At 45.7% G+C, this 20,753-nt stretch overlaps 2 protein-coding genes across 6 annotated transcripts in view; one reads left to right on the plus strand and one right to left on the minus strand.

Moving 5' to 3' along the window:
• The first annotated feature begins 78 nt into the window (after positions 1 to 78).
• On the plus strand, positions 79 to 9,973 carry MPND (MPN domain containing). 4 transcript variants are annotated; one of them, XM_075611363.1, is made up of 13 exons: positions 79 to 198; positions 4,204 to 4,418; positions 4,826 to 5,056; positions 5,327 to 5,483; positions 6,164 to 6,242; positions 6,365 to 6,461; positions 6,556 to 6,628; positions 6,750 to 6,826; positions 7,082 to 7,250; positions 7,331 to 7,401; positions 7,538 to 7,627; positions 7,684 to 7,791; positions 9,537 to 9,973. In XM_075611363.1, exons 2-13 carry the CDS (start codon positions 4,215 to 4,217, stop codon positions 9,621 to 9,623), a joined length of 1,443 nt encoding a protein of 480 aa, XP_075467478.1. In that variant the 5' UTR covers positions 79 to 198; positions 4,204 to 4,214; the 3' UTR covers positions 9,624 to 9,973. The 4 variants fall into 4 exon arrangements, with proteins under 4 accessions (XP_075467478.1, XP_075467476.1, XP_075467477.1 ...); XM_075611361.1 differs by lacking the exon at positions 79 to 198 and adding an exon at positions 205 to 241; XM_075611362.1 differs by lacking the exon at positions 79 to 198 and adding an exon at positions 205 to 241 and having other exon boundaries at positions 7,699 to 7,791.
• Positions 9,974 to 10,078: 105 nt separating this feature from the next.
• SH3GL1 (SH3 domain containing GRB2 like 1, endophilin A2) overlaps positions 10,079 to 20,753 on the minus strand; it is a 29,650-nt gene continuing 18,975 nt past the window's right edge. For both annotated transcript variants that reach the window (XM_075611379.1, XM_075611380.1), the window contains 3 exons: positions 12,596 to 12,830; positions 12,453 to 12,509; positions 10,079 to 12,087 (listed from right to left, as the gene is read on the minus strand). In XM_075611379.1, the coding sequence (XP_075467494.1) occupies positions 11,891 to 12,087; positions 12,453 to 12,509; positions 12,596 to 12,830 (489 nt within the window). In that variant the 3' untranslated portion in view covers positions 10,079 to 11,890. The remainder of the gene's footprint in view (positions 12,088 to 12,452; positions 12,510 to 12,595; positions 12,831 to 20,753) is intronic.

Raw genomic sequence — 20,753 nt, forward strand, 5'->3', positions numbered from 1 at the left:
CCTTCGGTTCCTAAGCCCGTGACGTAATTCCGGTTGGAGTGACATGATGCTCAAAGCCCCGCCCTCGTAGAAAAACCTCTTCATCGCTATTGTTTTTTTACACGGTGACGTCACATCCGCCTCCTAAGCAGCGGACGGCTCGCGCTTACCTTGAGGGAAGTGAAGTGAAGTTTGCACCGGAGCCGGTCTCGGGCTGAGGTAGTGAGCATGCGCGGTGCGGGGGAGGGAGAACTGCTGGAGGGTGTGTGCGCAGCTGTATACACATCACACACTCTATAGTGTGTGTGATATATATTTATTTAACACAAATCCAAAGAATCAGCAGCACTCACTAGTCAGTTTAAATTGTAAAAAAAAGGTATAATTCATCTCACAAGCATCAGGGGTAAATACAAGAAAGAATGGGGCTTCTGACCGCCTGGTCCTTTATCTTGCTCTCTAGATACAGAACAGTAGGTCCGAAACATCGCTCCCTTCTTTCTTGTATTTATCCCTGATGCTTGTGAGATGAATTAAACCTTTTTTTTTTTACAATTTAAACTGACTAGTGAGTGCTGCTGATTCTGCTGGCTGCATTGCAAGCACCCTGATTATAAGATAAGTGATTTGTCCTATTTTTGTCCATTTGAGTACCCTAAACATTTTGTGTTTTGTATGTATGTATAGGTGACACGGTGTGCTCATTTGCATGTCATTTCCCAGAATCCCTTGCTGCAGTGGAAGCACTGTATGCTAGGTCAGGGGAGCGCAATCTTTTTTTCCCTGAGCCCACCTGCCGGCTGTTGCCCTCTCTCCGCACCCCCCCTCTCTTACCTCGGCGTCATGGCGTCAAATTGCCATGGCAATGTGACATCACGTGACGCCGCGTTGCCAAAGTGATGCGTCTCCAGAAGCCGCCAGAGCCAAGGTAAATGCAGTTTACTGAGGCCTTCGCCGCTTCCCTGGCACTTAAATGAAGTCTTCGGGAAATGCACGGGACCTTTGTAAATCCCGCGTTCCCGCAGGCAATCTCGGGAGCGCCCCCCAGTTTGCGCACCGCGTTACTAGGTGATAATGGTGAAAGGCAGGGTTGCAGAGCTGTCTAAGGCTGGGGCCATGGTACTGGAGACCGTGCGGAGGCGTCCGCTGAGCGAATAGACTGCCTTATGGAAGTGTCTGCGCGGGAGGGCGTGCGTTGCCTGAAAAATCAGTTCAACTGATTTCTCAGTGCGACAGACAGGTCACGTGAGCGGTTCGCCCAATGAGGGCAAACCAGCTCCATGATGCCCCTAGGAATGCCCCCAGGAACGCCCCCCCACGGCCCGTCCACCATGGCCAGGGAAAGCGCCCGCTTTCCCACAGCCTCCACACGCATCAGCGCAGGCGAAGGCACAATGGCCACAGCCTAAGGCTGCGGACGGGCGCGGGCCACCAGCCCCTTACCTCCTGCCTGTCTGTCCCCACTGCCTCCTTCCGGTGAGGCTCACTATGCACTGTGACGCATGCGTAAAGGGGTGAAAACAAATAAAAACACAGTCCTCCAGTTGTCTCACTCACTTCCCCGCAAACCACCAAATATGAGCAATAACACCACAATGGATATCTTCTACCTACCCCTTTCGTATCTAAAGCCCTCTCTCACCTAAAAGCGATCTCGCTGTCCCACGCCTCTGGAATGCCCTTCCCCTCAATATCCGACTAGCACCTTCTCTCCACTTTTAACCCTTCTTAAAACACACCTCTTTAACGAACCATATGGTTAACTCAAGTGCTTATTCCCATTGTGCGTTTATACAGTATTATTGTCACGCTGTGAAGAGCTACATGGAGCTCGGTACATAGATGGCGCTATGAGAGTATCACCCCCTGGTACAATAAAATTATCAACATTTCAGGTCCAAGGCTCTTTCTTAAACTCTAATGGCTGGCTGCATGGGGAAAAGCCGCTATATATAGAAGTGGGTAGAAGAAAGGCGCAAAAATGCCAATGACACCGGACACGGTCAAGGGTCGACAAAAAACATCTTTAGCCGAACAAGTTGTTGCTTTTGCCTTGGTGTCAGTCTGGTATATATTTTTATTATCTCTTCTTGGTAAAAGGTTTTTTTTTTTTTTTTATTAAATATTTAGCGTTTTTCTGGAAAGCTATATACCATATTTCCTTGATAGTTACCATCGATTGTAAGACTCACCATTGATTTTAAGAAGAATTTTCGGGGAAAAACAGCAACCTCCTGCTCGGCACTACTGGCGGTGGATCGTCATTCCTCAACGTAGGAGACCATGTGATGCTCACGTTGACTCGCTTTAGCGGCCATATTGGTACAGGAACACGTTCCCGAGCGTGCCCAGCTCCTGGGATAGCTGCTTCACCACCTCGTCCTTCCACCAGCTGCGGGTAACCCAGCAGCCCTCCCCGCTGCGGTGGCTCCGGCTTCCTGCCTGGCCGGTACTCCAGCAGCGCCCCCTTGCAGCCTCATTTTTTTCAAAGACATCAATTCTAAGACGCAGCCCGATTTCAGACATGTTAAAATGTGAAAAAAGGTGCGTCTTAGAATCGAGGAAATACTCTGTGTGTGTGTGTGTGTGTGTGTGTGTGTGTGTGTGTGTGTGTGTGTGTGTGTGTGTGTGTGTGTATATATATTTTTTTAAATTTATTTTTTGCTGGAAGATGGTTGGATAATATATGTCCACTACAAAAATGCCTTTTTTCCCCCCTGTACAAATAGTTTTTATTGAGTTTTTAATCGAAAGGTAATACAAACAGTATTCATAATGTTACATAAAGCATATAAGGGGGGGAGGGAGTGGGGGTGTTGCCTCTCACTTCCTTTACTTATAATTAGTTCCTCTCTAGATTAGCCTAGAGGCCCTCTATGTTCGAGTTTCCAGCCATGGGTACAAAAATGCTTTTTAATTTGATGACTTGTCTTTATTTTTATGACCCGTGTACCTTCATCTTTTTATTGACACTTGATCTCGGTACTTCCCTGATATAATTGCAGTGGTCATACCCACTATGTATTTACTTTATACAGTATTCTCTCTGGCTATTTTAATGTGTGTCTACCATGTGTTTTTTCCTATCCATTCACATTTTGTGTACATTTCCTGTGTATTGACTTTTGGGACTATCCCATGTGCTCCCCTATTTGTAATGTTGTGTTTTTTTTATTTTTATTACTTGGCAACCCCTTAAATGAACAGAGGTTATACAGTCAATTCACAGACATTTCATAGACAGAGTTGGAAAATTGGGTAAAGGGCATAAAAGGGCTTGTGAGTTTCAGATTGAAATAGAGCAGCTTTAACATCACAAAACGGATCACACCTTTTTAGCTGCTTTTCGGCTGCGCCAAAGGCTGTCCGCCTTTGGGACAACGCAGGTGTAGACTTAAGGGGTTCAGATTGAATGCAGGTGTTGTTTCAAAGTCCTTTGGCCTCCTGGGTCATTAACATTCCAGTGGATGGGGTGAATGAAACACAGCAGTAAGCAAACGCATATATTAACCCTTAGCACGCTGGTTCTGTGCAGAGGGGAGCAGCTTTTGGGGGACCCCATCAGGCATCCGTCTTTGGGACGACACAGCTGCAGACTGAAGGGTTTCAGATTTAATGCACCTCGGTTGAAAACGTTGCTTATTTTATTGTACCAGTATGCGATACCATGATCGAATAAAATGTGCTGTGGACATTACTTCATACGTCTGCGGATCTATACATATATACAGGGCTCGACCAATTGTAAGAAATGTCACTCTCCTCCCTCCTAAAAAAAGTTGAGTGCTTACAGGCAGCGTGGTGCGGTGTCTCCCGGCATTCACCTGCAAGTCCTGTTTCTTCCTCTGAAAATCCCATGAAAATGGCTGTACACCGTCAAATGATGCCGCGTTGCCATGACGTGACATCACGTTGCCATGGCAACGTGACACCGTGTGACGTCGCGCAGCGTCCCGTTGTCATGGCAACGCGGCGTCATTTGACGCTGCGCAGCCATTTTCATGGTATATGCAAAGGGAGACACAGGACTTGCAGAATGCCGGGAGACGCCACACCATGCTTCTGGTAAGCACTCGACAACTGGCAAAATGCACTCCCCCAGTCGAGCCCTGCATATATAGATGCAGACATTTGCAACATGTTTTTATTTTATACCTCAATGTTTCTCGGGAATCATTATATACTCGCTGATTCACTGTGTTGCATGTGACTCTTCTTCTGCAGGCATTGTGCTCATGGAGGCACAGTCCCCCTGGGGAGAGGAAGGTCTAGAAGAGGATGAGGAGGACCTGGAGGATCTTGAGGCTGAGAGCTCCGGGAGAGCAGCTCCGATAGGAAGAGGAAGCAGCTTCCTGACAAAGAGGGGGATCACCTTGAGGGTCCTTCTGAAAGACCGGCTGATAGAGGCTGGCCAGGGGGTGCTGTCCATACACTACCTGGTAAGACCACCCTCCTGGTGAACATGGGGGGAGGGAATGGGGTTATATCTATACATTAACTGGTGATACGCCCACAAAGTGTGGGGGAGCTTGAGGGATAGAGAGGAGAGCGGGCAATGGTTGTTGGCACATTATCTGCTAAGACCGTGGGGGGGAGGGTGGAAGAGGGGTGGTGAAAGGAGAGGCAGTGAGCGGGCAAGAGGTGCTATCTACTACCTAGTATGGGATTGGTGGTGATGTGACAAACTCCCACCTCTGCCACAGTATGAGTTGGAGACATTAGAGTTCATGTGACCATTATTAGGGTTCCTGTAATGGGAATAAACAGGAGTCCTGTGGAAGCAGAGCAGTTATGAGGGGGCACCACCACACCTGGTCTCCCTCCGCTCACTCTCCTCACCCTGCAGGGCAGGAAGTTCATGGGGGACCTGCTGGTGGACGGGAAGATCCGGTGGCAGGAGACGGGTCAAGCGTTTAACTCTCCCAGCGCCTGGGCCACACACTGCAAGCGCCTAGTCAACCCGGCTAAGAAATCTGGCTGTGGGTGGGCATCGGTCCGGTACAAGGGCCAGAAACTGGACCAGTACAAGACTGCCTGGCTGAGACAGAACCAGCCACACGGGCCGCCCACCGAGGGGGTAAGTAATACTGGCCCCAACACCAAGGAGGTGAGTAACATTTTGCTGGCCCTACTGTAACCCTGCCCACCATGGTTACGTAACACTGGGCTGCAACCACTATGAGTAAGACAACCCCCCCTTCTTCTCCTGTCCACAATCACCCAGCTTTCCACACTGAAGGGCGAGTATGACTCTCCCACTTACTGTTTTGACCCCTTCCATCTAGATACACCCCCGCAGGTTGGGGGGTCTCTGTCTCTGCCTTACTTACCCCTGTGCCCTCCACAGAGCCCACTGAGTGAGGGGGAGGATGAGGAGCTTCCGGAGGAGGAGGAGGAAGAGGCTCGAGATGGGAAAATAAGCAGCATCGAATCCGCAGCTGGCAAGAAGCAGGACGACAAGACACGGAAGCAGCACTGCAAGGCAGGCACCGAGCATGGACAGGGTGTGTCACTGTGTGTCCCTATGTACTTGTCTGTTTGTTACATAGTTGATGAGGTTGCAAAGAGACATATGTCCATCGTGTTAAATGTAGATGACAGATACTTATCCTATATTTGTACTTACAGTATATTGATTCGGAGGAAGGCAAACAAAAAACCCCAGTGAAACATTATCCAATGATATCTTATAAGGGGAAAAAAATAATTCCTTCCTGACTCCAAATAATGGCAGTCAGATATTGTATACCTTTATAACTTTATAACTTTCTTTTCAAAAAAGATGTCCAACTTTATTTTTTTTTTGGTTTAACAAATATATTGTATCTGCCATCACAGTCTCCATGGGTAATGAATTCCACATTTGAACTCCCCTTACTGTAAAGAATCCTTTCCTTTGTTGCTGGTGAAATCTCGTTTGCTCCAACCTTAAAGGTTGATCCTGTGTTGTTTGTACGGCCCTTGAGATTTTTTTTTTTTTTTTAAATATTGTATTGACCCTGAATCTGAATATATTTGTATGTAGTTATCATGTCCCTTCTGAGACGCCTCTTTTCTAATGTAAACAAATCTACTTTAATTAACCTCTCCTCAAAAAACAGATATTCCACCCCCTTTATTAATTTGGTGGCAATTATGTATGTCATTGTGTATGTGTTACTGTGCGGGGTGTCTGTCCTTTCAGAGGCAGCTCAGAGGGGGGGTCGGTCTGAGAGTCGAATCCCTGTTAGATATGCCACGCTTGGGAGTCGGGATTCTGCCAGGTACAGAGCACCCCAATACCGATACCTCCTCTTCACTCACCGAAAACTTATGCCAGAGGATTGCACTCACTGACACCCCCAGACTATCCTTACCAAAAAAACTTTCTGTGCTTGCGTTTCAGGGACCCCCACACTCTGGTTGAAGTGACCTCATTTTTGGCCATTAACAAGTTCCAGCCATTCCATGTGTCCATCTCCAGTAATGCCCTTCTGCTGCTCGTGAGTCTAGGGTATAACTTGGGGAATAACTTGTAGTCCCTGCTACTGTGTTCCCTCCATACTATTGTCGCCTTCTGTCCTTCTCTCCCGTAAGGACTTTCACAGTCACCTGACCCGCAGCGAGGTGGTGGGATACTTGGGAGGACGCTGGGACACCAACAGTCAGCGTAAGAGGGCCCCTGTACACGTGTGTACATGTGAGGAGAGTGTGTAGGGGCACATGTTCTGCCCAGCCCCGAGTGACGTCCCTTTTTCTTCTCTCCCTCCACACACAAACCCCGTTGGCAGTGCTGACTGTGCTCCGCGCCTTCCCATGCCGCTCCCGTCTGCGAGACACAGAATCTGCCACCGCTACTGAGGAGGAGGTGATACCTGGGGCGTGGCTGGGGCACGGGGCAGAGGGTATTAAACAGGGTGGGGGTTATCTGCTGGTAGGTGAGCGTACCACCATGGTTTGAGAGAGAGAGAGGGGGGGGGGGAGGGGGCAGAGAGAGAGGGGGGGGGGGGGAGGGGGCTGAGAGAGAGGGAGGAAGGGGAAAACATTTTTTGTCTCTAAATACATTTTGTCCAGGCTAAACAATATCCTTAACGTGGGTTCCCTCAATCCCCACGCTGATCAGATCTGTCAGAGTCTCTTCCTGCGAGGTCTGTCCCTGGTTGGTTGGTATCACAGTCACCCTCTGCGCCCGGCACTGCCTTCACTGCAGGATATCGAGGCTCAAATGGATTATCAGCTCAAGTTGCAGGGGTCTGACAACTGCTTTCAGCCCTGTCTGGGCCTGATCTGCGGTGAGAGCCCTCTCCTGTCATGTGACCCACCTACTCACCCCCAACCTGTCATGTGACCACAACTTCTCTTCCTGTTCCAGGGCCCTACTTCCAGGGGAATCAAGGAGTACAGTCAACCATCTGCCCCTTCTGGGTTATGCCCCCAGCTGAGGTGAGAGGGGGACATGGCTAGTGGTCAGCCTGACGGAGAGGGACAGACATGCATACTGCTTAATCCTTGCAGTAGTCTGGGGTCACACAGGGCTTTATTTGGTGGGAGCTCTCAGTTGCTTCCTTTCCCCCTGCAGCATCGTCCCAATGATTACGGGATCCCCATGGAGGTGGAGGTGACATACACCCAGGACAGCTTCCTGACCAATGATCTCCTGCATGAGATGGTGAGGACATCCTTCCCCTTGTCCCTGCTGCATGTCTCTTTGTTTCTGACCTACAGTACTCTGTCTCACAGATGCTGCTGGTGGAGTTTTATAAAAGGGCCCCTGACCTGATTCCATTCCAGGATGTGTGGAGCGAGGAGCAGACCTATCTAGACAAGCTCAAGGTACCAGCGTTCTACACAGAGAGCGCCTGACTTACAGCAATTAATATTATGAGTGCATCTTTTGTGATTTTCTTATCTAACATCGATCAGATTTAATATAAACAAGGATACAGATTAGAAATTTAGAGGCAATCTCAGCCAGTTTTTTCTTCCTTAATTTTTTTAATTACAGAATTGAAGCAGGGGGGTTTTAGAGCTGAACCCCCATTCATTTCAGCTCCGGGGACTCCGTGCTTCCGGAGGTACTTGCCTCTGTGTTGGTGCCGGAAGCCACTCCAGGATCCACTATATGGCTGCTTTTCAAAGCTCCCGGGCCCTGCAGGCCAATAGGAAGCAAAGCTGTGACATCATCCAGTACAGTTTCCTATTGGCCCATGTGACCAGGGGCTTTAAACTGCAGGGGATATCGGCACCCCCTTCGGAGGCAAGTATCTCTGGAAGCCAGGGGTGCCTGGAGCTGAAATTAATGGGGTTCAGCTCCAGAGATGCCCTGCTTCAAATCTATATTTAGGAAGCCTCTCTTTTTTTTTTAAAATCGCCATTAAATGCAAGAGGGCCCTGCAACATCGTAACAGTATGCAAAAGGGGCAATCTACTCCAAGTATTAAAACATTTTTTTTTTTTTGAATAAGCGTTTTGGAACCGCTGTGTCCACGAGCAGAAACGCACTGTTGTCCGCTTCGGGGACCCTCTGCTTCCCGAGTTACTTACTGGTATTACTTCCCAGTTTTTAAAAGGGATTTAAATGGTCATCGAATAGCAAGCTGCAACATTAGCGATTGTGGTTTCCTATTGGCCTGTGACGTGGCAGACATTTTACTTCCGCTGCCACGATAAATTGGACGGTCTCCGGAGCCCAGGGCATTTATGGTTCCCACCATATAAAATGAGTAGGCGAAACTGTTCCTTTTTAAAGAGCGTATTGCCTCCTGCCTGTATTTTTGCTTTAATACAGCAGTTCCTTACATTTACGGCAATTCAGTTACCTACGCTGCCGATTGATCCATTCTCCTGTTATAGTCTGGCGAAGATCCCAGTTGCCTATTCCAAAAGAGGAAGGGGTGTAGCTTCCTAAATGGCTGCTATAGCAAGGAAACTTAATACACTAAAAAAAAGCAGAGTGAAAAAAATGCAATAAGATATCTAATACAGGGGGTGGCCAATTCCAGTCCCCAAGGGTCACCAACAGATCAGGGTATAAGGGTATCCCTGCTTCAGCACAGGTGGTCAATGACTGCCACCTGTGCTCAAGCAGGGATATCCGCTCATGGTCTAATATGTAACTGATAACATTCAATGAAATGCTGCATTAACCCCTTCAATGTCAGTCCTGTAATGCTCTGCATAGGCATATAGCTGCATGCTGTTTTGTAATGGGGTGGAGAACAGGTGGTCATGTGACTCACACAATCCTCTAATAATTACCAACTTGTGCTGCCGTTTACACTGACTACGGACATGGGGGGACACTCACATAGAATATCTGGCACACGTATCATCTGTGTAAAATAAGTCATCAACTGCTGGTGCTCACGAATAGGAGGGATGGTCTTAAAGTCCTTGAAGGTACGCAAGATGAGGGGGGAAAAAAATAATCTTTTCCCCTCATATTGCGGACACTCAAATAGACCTGGAACCACCACTTGTAAATGAAGGCCCCGCTGCAGGAGAGGAGGTTCAGGCCCCTCTTACAGAGACGGTATTAATGGACCCAAAACTAACTCCCCTCTCTGCTCTTTTTCCAGGGGTCGCTGTCCTGCCGGACCCCAAAGGACCCAGGGTTCGGGCCTGTCCTGGATCAGGTCTACACTCTGCTCAAACAGCTGGTGTGAGAGCAGCCATCAGAAGCAGGACCACAATCCTCTGCCCAGTGTCTGTGGGCGATCCTCCCTGTGAGGGGGGAGTCAGGGGGTGTTGTCAGCACTAAAGGGTTAATGTAGTTCTCCTACATATGTTACATGACTGCTGTATTAAGCAGGTCTCTTCTGTAAAAATGGGTCTGGTCAACTGTGCTGCCTTATTACCCAGCGAAAGGGCATCTATTAAATATTGACCCTCGCCCACAGCTCTCTTCTCTCCCCAATATGACTACTACACCCCTCTTATTTATTTATCTGGGATCATTCTAGCAGTGTACCTTTTTTTGTTTTTTTTAAATATACATTTCCTTTTTTTAAATAAACGCAACCAGGTTCACTCCATCTCTCCAGTACCATGCCAACAACGTTCATCTACTCCCCCAATAAGGCGTAGGAGGGAGACACCCAAACCAGAAAGCCATTTCACATCGAAGGAAAAAAATACTGCATTTTTATTTTTTTTATTTTAAAAGGTTATAAGTCATGAAGTTTTTATTTTTGTAGACAAAGTTAGTGGAGCCTGTCCTCCCCACCCACAGGAGTTAAGTTACCCCCAACACACTTGAGTGAAACAGGGTAACATAGCAGCGTCCCTGTACATGATTAAAACAAAAATACATTTTTTACAGGTGCAGTTTTTAAAGTGTGCCACAGTGAATCTGCCCTTTATCAGCCTGCCCTCCTGAGCCCTACAATATGATTGGTTGCGGTAGAGCAGGGGTGGTCAACTCCAATCCTGAAGAGCTACCGACAAGTCAGGATAACCCTGCGTCAACACAGGTGGCTCAGAGGCTGTCTTCAATTGAGCTACCTGTGTTGAAGCTGAGATATCGGGAAAACCCGACCTCTTAGTAGCTCTTGGGAGGACTGGAGTTGGGCGCCCGCTGTAGATTCAGACGACGCTTTAGTGGTAGGACACGTTAAATGCAGGTGCAGGCATCTCCAGGAGCCGGAAGGTTAAACGCACATTTTATGGCTCTAAAGGGGACAACGAAAAAGAGTATTTCTAAAGCCTGCTTAGATTTGGGGGCTCTCTCTTTCTCTGCAGGGGCTGCTACTTTAACCTTGTCACTCCCAGAGACGCCTGCTCAGCAATGTGTTCGCTGCTCCTGGAGGACAGTTAAAACGGGATGTATGTGGAGGTAATACCGTAACGGAAGCCAACGTTTCCGGCTGGCCTTGTGTGGTCAGACTAGAAACTCCCCTTCTGTGCTGGAGGCGTGAAATTTGCCTTCAGGACTCAAGGGGTTAAAAAAGGGTTAATGACTGTACATGTTAAAACAAATATAATGTAACAGGATACAGGAAGTGAGTAACAAATCTTATATAAAGCAAATACATATACATATATATATATACACACAGAATAGGAAGAGTACAGGGTTAACCCCTTAGCTATCAGAGGGACCATTAACAGCACTGCTTTTGCAGGCTCCTCTGGCAACCTAGGTGTTAAGGAACGGATTCTGTCGCTTGGCTATAAACGAGGAAATAATGTGTAAGAGCCCTGAGGCAGGAGGTGTTAAAACTTCTGTCTCTGGGGAAGCATTCGGGCTTATTGGTATTGGTCATGGTAAAAAAAAAAAAAAAGGACCAGTTTATTAGGGTCCCCTCGCACAGCCGTGCTTCACCCCGGCAGATGAGGGGAAGGTCCTGAGAGAGTCCCTTCCTTGGTGAGATTAAATGTAGGGTGATACTGCCACCCCCCTCCTCCTCCCGAGCCTGCCCGGGGATATTCGGGCCACTTAGTGTTCTACGGGTTAATTAGCTTGTAGTGAATACCTGGGAGGGAGGTTCAGACCAAGCAGGGATGAAGGAGGGAAGAGATATCTAACAGAAGAAGGTGGTGAAAGCAGAGAAGTGTCACTGCCGGAGAAGCCTGTAAATGCATTGCAAAGTAACAAAGGGTTAAAGGAAGAGGAGGGGGGGAGAAATGAGAAGTGTGTGTGAGATGGACGGAGTTAAGACGGAGAGAGGGTTATTTCTTGTAGCTGGTGTCAGAGCTAACTTGCCAAGAGGTTAAAGACTAAAGCTACACCTGCCTCCCTCCCACTGTCTTCCAGACACAGCTCCTCTTTCCAAATATTTAGCGGGATTGTTAGCCATGGAGTATTTTGGTCCCTAGTGTTAGTGCGAAAGTTGGATATTAACCTCGCTGACGAGAAAGCCTGTCTCTCCCCCTCCCATGTGGGGAGTACCGTCCGGTTTCTCCCCTCCCCCGTTGGTGTTTATTTTGGCCCTCACTGAGGTAACGGGACCAGCACTTCCACGTAGTTGAGTGGGAAGAATCCAGATTGGCCGTTGATCATCCCTTCATACCAGTTCTCGTCTATCTGATTGGTCAGCGTGATGACATCGCCCTCTCGGAAGCCCAGCTCTCCGTCATTCTCAGGATCAAAGTCGTACAGAGCTTTACAGCACGGCTGGTCGAGGGGGGCTGCAGAGAAACCGAAGTGTGAGGCGGGAGCATGGGAGAGAGGGAGACTGGGAGTTGAGCGGAGGAAATAAGGCAGGAGAGGCAGGGGGTTGAGGCGATGTGGGAGAGTAAGCGGTGGGCATACACCAGCTAAGCCCTATGTGAGCATAAAGATAGTACTTTGTGTAATAACCTACCACACAAGGACAATGAGGACAGAATCAGTCACACGCGGGGCACAGTCAAGGGACAAATATGCAACTGTTTCGCTGAAACGCACACAATTTGGGGCAAACACTCAGCCGACAGCCCCAGAGAAATGACCAGGGTCCAAAGCACTGCAGAACCACTTCCCCCCCACACAGCTGACAGAGGGAAGTACTCACTGGAGCTTCGGTTGCTTGGGTTTCGGGCCGGCTTGTCCGATCGGAACGAGGTGGAAACTGGACATAAAAAGGAGGTGGTTACAGAAGAGCCCAGACACCACCCAGACTTTAGTGATACCGTAGTACCAAGTTGGCACGGTTACCTGGCGCCTTGGTTGGGGGGGTGGGGTTGCAGGAGAAGCCCCCGTTAGACTGCTCACTCTCCCCGTAGTCGTAGCTCTCCCGCGGTTTGGGTTTGTATTCCCGCTTGGGACGGGAGGACGCCTCTTGCATGCGATCCTTCAGCTTGTCCGACAGCTCGTCCAGGATCTGTACAGCCTGCCTGTGATAATCTAGCTGCGCCTCCACCAGGGCCGAGAGCTGGCTCACTTGCTCCACCTGCAGGGGAGGAGGGGTAATAAACACGTTTGGGGGTGGAAAGGATCTTTCAGGAAAACATCATTAACTACATTCTTTGAGTACGTAGGAACAGGCGATTAAAATGTTCTTTTTGACATATGAAAATCATACTTATAGTTCAGAGTTACCAAAAGGTAAAACTCTGACTAAATAAGCAATTCATGAGTTTTTCCAATAGAAATATCAAGAAATTCCAAGTCAGGCTCTGCATTTAGTGACTTTTTGCCAAAGATGCACGCAAGGACCATATCGTCGTCGTAGAGGTACAACTCATTATGTTCGTATCTAGTAGACTCAACATATACATACAGTATGTATACACAAATATACTATAGATCTGTACAGAGCCCTTACATCTGTATCCAGTCAGTTCAGCATATATAGGTATGTTTATACAGTATCAGCAGAATTACTTTGATCACACTAACCATCACCAACATAAGACCAGATTCTTCATTAAAATGTTCTCTATATACCCATCATACAACAGGGGTAAGACTTCTAAACGTTCCAGCCTCCCAACACACGTTTCCCATTTGCTTCCGGGGGGGGAGGGGGAAGGGGTGTGTGCTTGTATCATTGGAACCCTATAGGTATCATTGGAACCCTATAGTTTTAAGGTGCTAATTACTGTAATGCGCCTACATTCCTTGCATGAGTAGTTTACGTCTACTGTATCCACGGCTGACGTCATGGAGGATTAAGGCAGCTTCTGGGGGGGCCCCCCGTAAAAATGGCTCTGTCCCACCTGTCCTTTGGGACGGCACTCTCTTGCTCCGCCCCATGGTTTTGCCAGCCAGGTGGGGTCGGGGAGGTGCGGGCGACGTTTTGCATGTGGCGGCGGCGGCACATTTACAAACCTACACAATCAATCCCTCTAAATGTATTGGGATTAGAATGAGGTGATTTTGCACGTTTAACTATAGCATACGCAGTTATTTTTAGAGATAGCTCTGACGTTCCGAAATCGAATGCAATGTCCCCACCGTTCTTCCAATTCTCCCACGGGGACACCATAAACAGATGCACTATATAAATCACGGACAATTGATGAAATGTTTGATCACAAAGCCTTTACCAGTTCCCTGGCCTTTAAGGTTTCTTGCTTTAGAATACATTTGCAGACATGGCAGTGACCACATGTATAATTCCTTACTAATTACACCTTTCACTATTTGTCAGAACTAAAGTAACTATCCACTAACGCAACCTTAAAAATTCCTCTTCGGTATGTAAACGGAGGGTATCTTGGGATAGCTGCTGCTAAATCCAGATCCCATGCCTGCCCAGTGTTTCCTAACAATACAGCTCAACCCCGCTATAACGCGATCCGTTACAACGCGAATCCGCTTATAACGCGATGCAAGCGTGGCTCCCAATTTTCGTATCTATGAATACTATACAACACGATTATTGGTATCTTAAATACTTTATTGTACAATGCATACAATTGTACATTATTTCTAACGCGATTCGCTTATAACGCGACGTGATTCTTTGGACCCCAAGCACAGCGTTATAAGGGGGTTGAGCTGTATGTTTAATTGTCCTGTGTTTGGAATGCTAGGTGGTTATAGACCTTATTTTAGCATTACTCTTCTTTCCCTGCGATGGCGTTAAGCGTTTGTCTTGGAGTGTTCTTAGCCCGACAGAATGCAGTTTCAACAACTTCTACATCATAACCGCTTTCAAAAAAGGTTTGCTTCAAAATCTCTGCTTGCTGTAAAAAAAAGGTAAACAAACAAACAAAAAGATTCCCCCTTGAACGCACTCAGATAGATCAGTAGATGTGATATGATTGATGCATTAAAAAAACTTTTAATCACATATATACTTTAAAATAATGTTGTAAAGAGGGGCATGGTATAAACAGTCCAGGACCAGTCCCTAATGGCAAACCAAAGAATCTTCCTACACAAAAGTAAACGGAAGATGATGCAAATAGCAGTACATCAATTCGCTGTGGGCCAGATGGCTAAGAGATTCACCTGTAAATACCTACAGAAAAAGGTACTCATCCTAACTATGGATGCCCTTTTATCTAAAAAAATCAACAGACCGTAGTCAAATGCAGGCTGCTGATACTGAATCTGAAGGGGTGAATAACTTAGAGCAAACCGGTCAAATAGTAAAGACCCATGTAGTAACAATGGCCCACACCGAGTATAGATGTAATACAACACAGTCAAAGCTTCAAGAATTATGTGCATAATCTAGAAAATCCAGAAGCATCAAATTATGTTCATAGAAGTCACGATTGTCACACTGCTATTTTACTAAATTCATGGTCAATCAATCATTGTATAATAAAGAGAATACACTGTCCAAATGTATGATTTGATTAACTATATCCATGGCATCCCTATTATAGGAATCCAATAACAACAAATTTTGATCAAGAACTAGTCATAAAATTGACACAAAAGTGACTCGATACAATTGGTCTCCCCGAGAAAAAACACACACACACACACACACACACACACACACACACACACACACACACACACACACACACACACACACACACACACACACACACACACACACACACACACACACACACACACACACACACACACACACTACTGTCTTGTCTTGGTTATTAAACCCTTTTAGAAAGAAAAATCCACAATATCAGTTTTACGTCAAACCTCCAAATAGAATCATTAATCAGCCACGCGAGATTATATGGAGGTTACGGAGATTGTCCACCGATTGCTAATGCCACAGAAAAAAAAAGTGAAATATATGGTGGAATGAGACAACTTTAAAGAATTATATTGCAAACTCATTTGTACCGTGAGGTCTTCGTGTTTATAAAAGGGATCCAGAAAATCCTACTTTTAAAATGAGTTGGGGAAAAGACCCTTAGTGAATACTTATTAAAAACTAATGGAACTTATTGTGCAATTTGAGTCACAGGCAAGTACAGGTGCAGACTAAACTAGGAGTGTGTACATGAAAGGACTTGGTAGGTTCCACAGAGTTAAACGCGATCAATGAGTCACAGAAATTAAATATCAACCGATAGGAATACGGAGAAAACCAAAGTTGACGCGTGACAGTCATATCTGACCAAGCTCTAAATATTGACCAATGTTTAAATAACTCCCTAGTACAAGAAGTTAAGTCCAAAAGTCAACATGTCATCTCACTGGGGAAGGGAGCTGAACACACTGGGATGCAGACAGTACACAAGGGGAGGTGACATTTTTCTCAGTGGAGAATGAAAGTTAATCTTTACTCAACATTTGGGAAGATAAATTCACTACATTCAAACTGTGTTACTTCTGGTTTGTCTATTACCAGTATTCTGTGTTAGCAAAGGGTCTTCATTTTGCTGGTTATAAAGTTTGAAAGGTGCAATAACAGTTTCCCCTCCCAAATACTAAAACATAGTTTAGTTAAGTAATTGTTGATGTAAATTTGTTTCCATCCAGTGAAATGTTCCCTGGTGTGTGTGCGCAGATGGGCCAGCAATTAATCTTCAGGAACTACTTTTTGAATCAGACAGATCCCTGGAAGATGTCCTAGGACAGGGGGGGGGCAACTCCAGTCCTCAAGGGACACCAACAGGTCAGGTTCAGGATAACCCTGCTTCAGCACAGGTGTCTCAATCATAAGAAGAACAAAAACATAAAATAAGGGATGAGGCTAGTGATGCCAAAGACAATACAGGAGCAATAATGTGATGAAAAATAAGCATTGAAAATGGAATCCCTTAATAGAAAATTGGTGATTAAACCATCTGATAAAAGGGAATATAGTTGTAATGGATAATACATTTTATGTAAAAATGTTATTAGAACATCTTTCAAATGGTTGCTGATCTCTATAACTGATTAATGATCCTACCAAGAGGCTAACAGTAAAATTATTTAAAATAGTGGAATTTATATGTCTCAAACAGTTTAATCAAGGGGGAACAGTCCTTATTGAACACCTCATTCTACCCTCCATGTTTGTGTTGCCATAAATCCATAGGCATTAAAACCCCCACAGCTTCCAATTCCTGGCATGTCTGAGACCTGTTAATGAATGTGCTCAAAAATTTAGATTTGTATTTGTTATTTGCAAAAAGCAACCACGTTAAACCCCTCTGGGTCAGAGCGATCCCAACTGGGGAGTTTTTTCAAATCCATAGAAATTTCGTCTAAAAAATTCACAGCAAGGAGTGCTTTTGAAGCATTAAAAAAAATATATATATATAATGCAGAGGTTGTTGTCACTGCGTTCTGTAGCGCTAAGAACACTCAGACAAACTCTTGACGGCATCACAGAGCAAGAAGATTAATGATAAAATAAGAAACCGCCCCCCCCCCCATCATTCTAAACACAGGACTTTTGAACATGTTTTTAGGAAACACTAGAACACTAGATACTATGTTGATCTGGATGTATCAGTATCTATCAAAATATACCCTTGGTTCACACACTACAGATTGGAAAAAACACAGGAAGGTGACATTGGTAGGAAATGATAAATGTGATTGCTGCCATAATTGCAAATATACCGAAAAGCAGGAACATTTTAAACCAAGGGTGGCACGAGTAAATAATTTGTGATGAAACCGCTCATCAATTGTCAGCATGATTATGTATTACATCTATTATGGTGTCCCCGTGGTGATCAATACATTTGGAAGAACTGTGGAGAAATTACATTTAATGATTTTGGAACATGTCAGAGCTATTGCTTAAAAGAACTTAGTAGAGTATGCTATGGCTAAACATGTGCAATCACATCATTCCAATACGTTAAAATGTAGGGTTTGATGGAGTCCATATTTCTAAAACATGGTGGAGATGGACTTAAAAAACTCATGCAAAGGGAATCTAGGACGATTACAGTACTGAGCACTTTCAAACCATAGGGTTAAAATAATACAAGGGATTTATATGGGTTGGGTTATAAAAAAAAATATTGAAAAAAAAAAACAGCCATCGTCTGTCTTAGTTCGGGCCAAATCATTTCTATTGGAAGGATTTGTGCGCCGTCATGGAGGGAATCTGAGAAACTAAATTAATGGTTAAGGAAATGTTCTCTTTTCTCCAACGAACCCCATGACAGGGTGGGAGCTTTTAGGAATTGCTGCTTGTAGCACCTTCCTTCCCAGCTCAGCCTCACTGGAAGCGAAGACATCCAGCCTATAGTGCTGGATGAAGACATTATGTGAGAACCATGTCGCTGCCTGCATATTTCCTCAGATGAGCCCTGTGCCCAGGACGTTACAATGGCCCATGTGGAATGCACTTTAATCTTCATCTGACACTCCAGTTGCTTAGCTAAACAAGATTGTTCATTGCGTAATTTATTTTTAACAGGGTGGGATCCGAGGCTCCTAGAGTCAAACCACTATTTTCAGCTTCGGTCCCCTAGTTCCTGAGATACTTTACCAGTGTTTAAAACTCCCCCCGGAGGGGGGGGAAGAGGGGGGCGCGAAATGGCTGCCAAATCTTGGACCAACAGGAAGCTGAATCATTATCAGTTGTGGCTTCCTATTGGATGGTCATTTAAATCCCCTTTCAAAATAAGGAAGAAATACCAGCAACTTCACCAGTAAACATCTCGCAAACCAGGGGCTCCCCGGAGCAGAAAATAGTGTGGTTGCAATCCTGTAAAACAATAAACTGAGGTCAGTTAGGATGGATTGCTTCTTTCATCTATCTTGCAATGGAAGAAATGTGGCAGACAATCTGTAGCCTGCAGACTCATTAACATATTGTGTCAATATCTAGACAGTGAAGTTTACACTCCTTATAACACCAGGGATCCGGGCACTTAAGCTTCCGAGGCCCAAGAGAACATAACCTGGATCTCAGTCGCTCCAAAAGGTGTCTCTACACCCCAGGAAATTTTTATGAATAGGTCTGAGATAAAACTAAACTCAAGGGACTGGTGAAAAGAATTGTCCATTGCTTTGCCATAATGGTGGTTCGTCATCTTTTTAACAGACATAAGCAATTTTGAGTATCTTGTTCCAGGGCAAAAACACTTTCCAAGCCTCTGGTTTGAACCCCTTTCCTAGAACAAGTAGCTTTGAGAAGGTTCCAATTACTCCCCACCGATGCTGCTGAAGAGTAGACACCACCGTTATCACATTGTTTCGAGCCTGTTGAAATAAGTGCGTTCTGATGAATTGATCATCCAAGCATGGAAGAACATATATACCTTGTTTTCTGCCGTGGACAATTACTACAGCCAACACCTTGGTAAAGGTTCTTGGAGCAGTTGCCAGTCCAAAGGGAAGAGCAGAGAACTGAAAATGCCTTTTCATCACATAGAATGTTAGATACTTCCGATGGGAGGATCTGATCAAAATATGCAGGTAGGCATTTTTTAGGTTGATCGATGTCAGAACGTCCCTAGGCGGTAAGGCAGTGAATTTCAACCTTTTTTGCTTAAAGAACCCTATCATTATTTGATGAAATTCTGCAGAACCCCAACCCTCTGTAATAGTGTCCGAGATCAGATGCATTATAAGGCCTCGTCCATAGTGATCGCGATGGCGTGCGCGTTGCGAATGAGACGGCTCCTCTATGAGGCCCGTTCACATGGACAGCTCAGCCAATGAGGGCAAACCAGCCTCGTGGAGTCACGGACACGCCTCCCCGTCGCTCCACACAATATTTAAATAATATATACAGTATATTATACACACATTCATAGATGGTGTTCTTATGTCTGTACCCATCTGGTTCAACATGTATATGTGTGCATATATAGTGTAGAGTCCCCTTATGTCTGTATTCAGCAGGTTCAGCGTGTACACAGTATGTCAGGGGTGTACAAACGTTTTTGTCTGTGTCCCCCTGCCTGTTCTCCCCCCCCTTACCTTTCTTTGGCGTTTTCTGATGTCACAATGTCATGTGACCCCCACGACATCATTTGATGCCTTGTCACCAGAGACAAGGGACTTACAGAGGCCTCGTGCGCTCCCTCGGCAATTCATTTAAACGTTGTGGGGAAGAGCGTGGGGCCTCTGTAAGCGCAGCGCACCACCCATGAAATTTTGCGCCCCCCAGTATGTGTGTATAATAAATTACACATATACTTACATATATACATACATACATACATACATACATACATACGCACAGACACACGCACTGTCCTTACGCCCGTATAAAGCAGATTCAGCATGTATATACATCGTTATAACACTGTCTAGGACATTTGGTCGCTATCGGTTTGCTGCGACCAAGTTGCTGCTGCCGCTTAGCCACACCCGCCTTGCCGCGGGCCATTTCGCCGCCAAGGTAAGCCCCTAACCTTAAACATTACGATGTGTGCGTGTGCATACACACGTATGTGTATATACGTATACACACTTTATAAGGGTGGAATCATCCCACCAGGTGCCTCAAGATCCACTCTTGGCGCCTGTGTTTCACGTTGCTGCTTGTCATGTGACCTCCCTTCTCTGCAGGGGCTTGTGGGAGCTGTAGTGCTGTGCTTTTTGCAATAGTATAGTATTTACAGATAGATTAACTATAAGTTTTACAATTAAAATAATATCAAAGAGTGTGTGTACATATAGTATATTAAGTGTCCATGTGTTTATCCAGCAGGTTCAGCATGTATATATGAGCATCTATAATGTCGTTACATTCGTACTCAGCAGGTACAGCTTATATTTGTGTATATGTAGTATATCCTTACGGCCGTGCAAAGCCGGTCCCGCTTCTATGTGCATACACTGTCCTCACATCTGTATAAAGCAGGTTTAGTATGCATAGATATAGATATCCAGCAGGTCCCGCTTCTATGTGCATACACTGTGTCCTCACATCTGTATAAAGCAGGTTTAGCATGCGTAGATATAGATATCCAGCAGGTCCCGCTTCTATGTGCATACACTGTGTCCTCACATCTGTATAAAGCAGGTTTAGCATGCG

Source organism: Ascaphus truei, chromosome 8, assembly GCF_040206685.1.
Source record: "Ascaphus truei isolate aAscTru1 chromosome 8, aAscTru1.hap1, whole genome shotgun sequence".
NCBI classification, from domain to species: Eukaryota; Metazoa; Chordata; class Amphibia; order Anura; family Ascaphidae; genus Ascaphus; species Ascaphus truei.

Excerpts from the sequence above, each read along its gene's own strand:
- MPND (XM_075611361.1), top strand. The coding sequence starts at position 208 with ATGCGCGGTGCGGGGGAGGGAGAACTGCTGGAGG. Across the intron at positions 4,419-4,825 it reads TGCTGTCCATACACTACCTG|GGCAGGAAGTTCATGGGGGA; the intron begins GTAAGACCACCC and ends CTCACCCTGCAG. Across the intron at positions 7,251-7,330 it reads CTGTCTGGGCCTGATCTGCG|GGCCCTACTTCCAGGGGAAT; the intron begins GTGAGAGCCCTC and ends TTCCTGTTCCAG.